General features: G+C 35.6%; 2 protein-coding genes across 2 annotated transcripts; one reads left to right on the plus strand and one right to left on the minus strand.

The window, feature by feature from the left end:
• The first annotated feature begins 1764 nt into the window (after nt 1-1764).
• On the plus strand, nt 1765-2305 carry LOC133818922 (uncharacterized). Its single transcript, XM_062252033.1, has one exon. The coding sequence runs from the start codon at nt 1962-1964 to the stop codon at nt 2163-2165; it is 204 nt and encodes a 67-aa protein (XP_062108017.1). The 5' UTR covers nt 1765-1961; the 3' UTR covers nt 2166-2305.
• On the minus strand, nt 2296-4212 carry LOC133818921 (uncharacterized). Its single transcript, XM_062252032.1, has 2 exons — nt 3464-4212; nt 2296-2591 (listed from the first exon to the last, which is right to left on the minus strand). The coding sequence occupies exons 1-2, from the start codon at nt 3884-3886 to the stop codon at nt 2409-2411; spliced, it is 606 nt and encodes a 201-aa protein (XP_062108016.1). The 5' UTR covers nt 3887-4212; the 3' UTR covers nt 2296-2408.
• Nucleotides 4213-4885: the final 673 nt, after the last annotated feature.

Raw genomic sequence — 4885 nt, forward strand, 5'->3', positions numbered from 1 at the left:
ATCATTATCATATATTCACATAAATCCACATATAAGCATATTAAATCATTTATTGCCCTCCAAGCCCTAAGCCCGATTAGCGAATTTGGGTCGTTACATTTTTGGAAGTTTGACTTTTTGAATTTTAAAAATAGCCTTAACCACTTAGACCTGCCTTTGAACGATTTTGACCGAGTTCTGGGCGTCAGTTGAACGAAAATTCAAATCTTTTTCATTTTATAATCATTTATTTATTCAAATTAAAAGGGGTTAGTTTCACTCCTTGAACTCTATAAATAAGACCTAGTACTCAACAATTTCCTTCATTCTTCAAGCATTTGATCAGAGCCTCCAATGTGCTAGTGTTACTATAGAGAGATATACTTGAGTTTTGGGTTAAAGCTTTATCATTCTAAGCTTTTATAAACACTTGGGAAGTGAGAAAAAGAGTGATTTTGGTATTGAGGTTTAGACCAATCCATAAGGTCATTCAAGGTATTCCTATTCCTTAAGTCCAGTTCTTTTTAATTCTTTAGTTTTCTTTAGTTTCTTTTATTCAGATCCTAACTCTTGTTATTGATTCTTAATTAGGTATTTAAGTTCTTGAAACTTAAGGTCTTTCTTGGTAAGTTTCTTCTTGATGGTTTAGTTCCCATATTCATCTTTATTCTTAAAGATTCTCACCTTTTTCTATTGTTAGTTTATAGGAGTTTCTAGATCTCGTTCTTGTTCCCAAACATCTCGGCTTTTGGTAAGGAAAATATGATAGATTTTATATGCTTATATGTTATGATATGTTATGTTATGATATATATGAATATTTCTTGTAGTCCTTGGGGCTTATAGTTGCTTAGCTAGCAAACCTCAATATTTTTATGTCGCTTGAGGCTTATAGTTGCTTAGCTAGCAAACCCCAATGTTTTTATGTTGTTTGGGGCTTATAGTTGCTTAGATAGCAAACCCCAAGATTACCATGATCATGGGTTAGAGTTGTGATATATGTTTTATAGTATGTGGTTATGATATAGTCTCATGCTTCTGATTTTGATGTATGTTGGTAGTAGATTTTTCCTTGCTGGGCATTAAGCTCACTCTTTTATTTTTAGTGTGATGTATGAAAGTGATTATGGAGGCGGAAGGATTCTTCGTAGCTTGGCTTGTGTGTTAAGGATGAATGAACTGAGTGGACTGCGTGTCGATTGAGGCTGATGTTTAGTTAGTCTTCTGAAGTATATTTCTTTTGTAATTATGCATTTAATTTTTGAACTATTGATTTAAAATTATGTTTTATGTTTTGTAAACAATGGGATACAATACCCTATCGTATTTTATTTTATACTTTTATGTTATTGATACAATATTATGTTAGAGTTTCAATAAAGTCATAATTATTTCTTATGTATGTTTTTTCCAAGAGTAATAGTTATGTGGAGTAGTTTTAATAGTCCAATATATTAAAAATAGTTGGGTCATTATATATGGCAGATGAAGGTTAAAAGAATTGTATTTTGTGGCGTGTATCATTCTGAGACAAATTTTAGATTGGGTTATTTTGTTTTCTAATTTATTTATTGTTTCGTTTAGCTAAGGAGAATCTGAGTCTTTTTTTTTTCTCAAATGAAAAGAAAAGCAACGTGGAAATTTCCAACATTTGGCACCAATCGGCAAAGAAAACGTGGCTGGCTTGAAACACTTGACACGGTCCGAATGGCATTCATTTTTCAAAGTCATCTTAAGCGCGTTATATAACAACTCTACTTTCTAGAGAAATTCCGTTCTTCTATATTTCTTTCTCATTTCAAAATCCAGACTCTTCTACAACTCCCAAAATCTCATCACACAGGAATCTATAAATACCCTTAAAACATAAAGTTGTTTAAAGAAAACAAATAATTGCAGAAATCCATCGAGAGAATCAAATTGGTGATCACCACAGACAGAGGGCAACTTCTTCTTCTTCTTCTTAATCTACAAAACAAGCCATGTTTTTTGTGTGCGTAAGCGATGTGAACGAAAGGGTTCTGTCGAGCCAAACTGTGCCTGGTAATTGTCCCTTCTGCGGAGGAATGATTCGGGCCTTAGATGTTCAGAGTCAATGGAGGTTATGCTTTATCCCTCTTTTCTGGAAAACCAAACGTAAACTCTTATGTACCGTCTGCAACCAACGACTCGTCGCTCAGTACTGATTGTTATTCTTCCTTTTTGTATCATAAATTGTAGTTGTTGTTAATATTGTTATATATTTTTTCATTGCCCATGTAATTTATTTTATTTTAATTAATAACAAAGCAGCAAAAATATTAATACCAAAAACCCTTCAAGATTACTCACGCCTCTAAAATAACGAAAACAGAGTAACAACAGATGTTTGTTTTTTCTAAACTTCTTCATAACCCACTTTTACAAATAATAGGACATGACAAGTTACATCACTTGCAAAGTTTTAACTTCTTAAAATATGATGATACAATAGACTTGGGATAAGGTTTTGTAGCAAGACATGTTGGGAAATTCTCAGGTTGTTCAATCCACAACTTGTGTGCTATTCCCCCAGCTGAGAGTTTTTCAGATAAGTTCAAAATTTGGGTTTCTCCCTTCACCTCGAGTGTAACCTGAAATAATGTTAGAAGTAGTGATGATGATGATGATGATGATGAGTACATCGATGGTGACAAAGTTTTATTCATGTGAACTATCATAACGTTTTAACAATTGATAAATAAGAATCGATATAGTGATTAAGAACCTCAGCTTTAAGTATCGAGTGTTTAACTTTAATCTCTCTACTAAAACAGGGGAGGTTAAGATTTAAGTGAAGCCCTGTACCAAATCACAAAAAGCACATATTACAGCACAAGGAGTGAGATGAGATCCATCTAAGATGGACATAGGCCATCCCCAAATACCAGATCACCAAAAGTTAGGCTTAAATATTCAACAACTCATTAGATATTGTGTGTTTATCGAAACCCACAGGCTATGATTATTACTCAGGAATGTTATTTGAAGAAATTTAAGAACAAAATATTTAAAGCAATTAATAGCACAAGTCCTGAAAGCTCTTCCAAAGACAAGTGAAAACCAATTAACTACAAACTTTTATTGTAATCAAAAAGCAAAATAAACCAAATACAACCACCTGAAAAACTAGCTCATGTTGCCTCACAATAATTCTAAAAGAACTAGCTGAAATAAAATTAATGCGGCCTTTTACTTTCTAATGCTTTCAAATTCTAGACTGAAGTGCATTTTTTTCAGCATCACTAGAATGAAAACCCAACATGAATACATTTTAAAATAATAATAAAAAAAAGTCATTTGGTTGATAAGATATATGATACCATCACAGTTTACAAACTGTTTAACAATAATAAACAGAGCCCAAAGGTACCAAAAATCTCACAAAACATACAAATAAATTTCCAAAAGTTGAATTGGTAAACAAATGAAAGGGAAGATTAAGTTAGAGGGTTTTTATTATTACCTTATGCATAGAATCGATGTTATCGGGGTTACAATACTCAAGTGTATGAGGATCTTCTTTGTTGGACCAAATGGCGGATACGGAGGCATGGCAGCCCTGTGTTACAACGCTCCCGAGCGGCCACGTGTCAATCAGATCTCGCCGGAGCACCACATACTGAACCACTACGTCGGAGCTTAGGGTCTTATCGACGTCGATTGGGGAAGCGAGGGGAGTGGAATTGGAAGCCGACACCGAGAGAGGTTGACTCATCGAGATTGGGCTGAGTCGACTCAGTGAGCGAGTCAAGGCCCAGGTAGCTGGGGAGAGTTGAGGCGAAGCTGGTGTGCTGTGGATTGTCAATAGTGATTGGGAGACTCTGCAAGGGCAATGAAACGGTGCCAAGAGGGAAAAGGGGACAGAAATTTTTGTTTGGATACCCATTTATCTTGGTTTTTCCTTCACCCCAAAACCCATCTAAAACCTTATTTATTTATTTATTTTTGGGAAATTTAAACAAAGCATTATATTAATCCAAAAAATAAGATATATATGGTGACACTAAAAATTTTAAGATTTTATGATCAAAAAATATATTTTTTTTATGGTTTACGCATTCGAAGTCCCTTTTCTAACCAAGTGGAGGCGGAACTTTCACGGTGTTGCTTGCACGCGATGGAGACGGTGCGTCAGTGGTGAGTCTTCGGTGCTATGGTTGTTCATTGATGATGAAAACGATGGGGGCGCGCATGGTATCCTCAACGACGGTCTCCGATTGCTGGTGGTGTTGTTATGAATAGAGGAAGAAGAAAATGAAAGAAAGAGGTAGAGAGAGATGGCAATCACTTGCATGGAAGAATACTTGCCACTGATATGAGTGCTTGGCATGTGACTTGGCAGCTGCTGTTATTGTAACAAGAAAAGACACGTGGCGAAGAAAGGAAATTTGGGATCGAGTTCAAGACTTTCGCACTCTGACTGGAATCCTAATCACAAGCCATATTATATCTCTTATTATTGGGAGTGAAGAGAGGCAGAACTTTCACGGTGTTGCTCGCACACAGTGGAGACGGTGCGTCTGTGGTGAGTCTTCAGTGCTATGGTTGTTCATTGATGATGACAACGATGGTGGCGCACATGGTATCCTCAACGACAGTCTCCGATTGCTAGTGGTGTTGTTGTGAATTGAGGAGGAAGAAGAAGAAAATGAAAGAAAGAGGTAGAGAGAGATGGCAATCACTTGCATGGAAGAATACTCGCCAGTGATATGAGTGCTTGGCATGTGACTTGGCAGCTGCTGTTATTGTAGCAAGTAACTGTTGATGCGGTTCTTTGTCAACAGGTAATTATACGAATAAATAAGATGAATTAGTGCAAATTCGTGAACCATAATATGAAAATAATTATATTATAAATTTGAGAAACTAATAGTATGGGAAGATG

This window comes from Humulus lupulus, chromosome 2 (genome assembly GCF_963169125.1).
Source record: "Humulus lupulus chromosome 2, drHumLupu1.1, whole genome shotgun sequence".
Classification (NCBI taxonomy): Eukaryota; Viridiplantae; Streptophyta; class Magnoliopsida; order Rosales; family Cannabaceae; genus Humulus; species Humulus lupulus.

What these genes read in the sequence shown, in the direction of transcription:
- LOC133818922 (XM_062252033.1), top strand. Translation starts at nt 1,962, where the DNA reads ATGTTTTTTGTGTGCGTAAGCGATGTGAACGAAAGGGTTCTGTCGAGC.
- LOC133818921 (XM_062252032.1), bottom strand. Translation starts at nt 3,886, where the DNA reads ATGGGTATCCAAACAAAAATTTCTGTCCCCTTTTCCCTCTTGGCACCG. An exon ending in ACATCGATTCTATGCATAAG is followed by an intron (nt 2,592 to 3,463) that starts GTAATAATAAAA and finishes ACATTATTTCAG; the next exon opens with GTTACACTCGAGGTGAAGGG.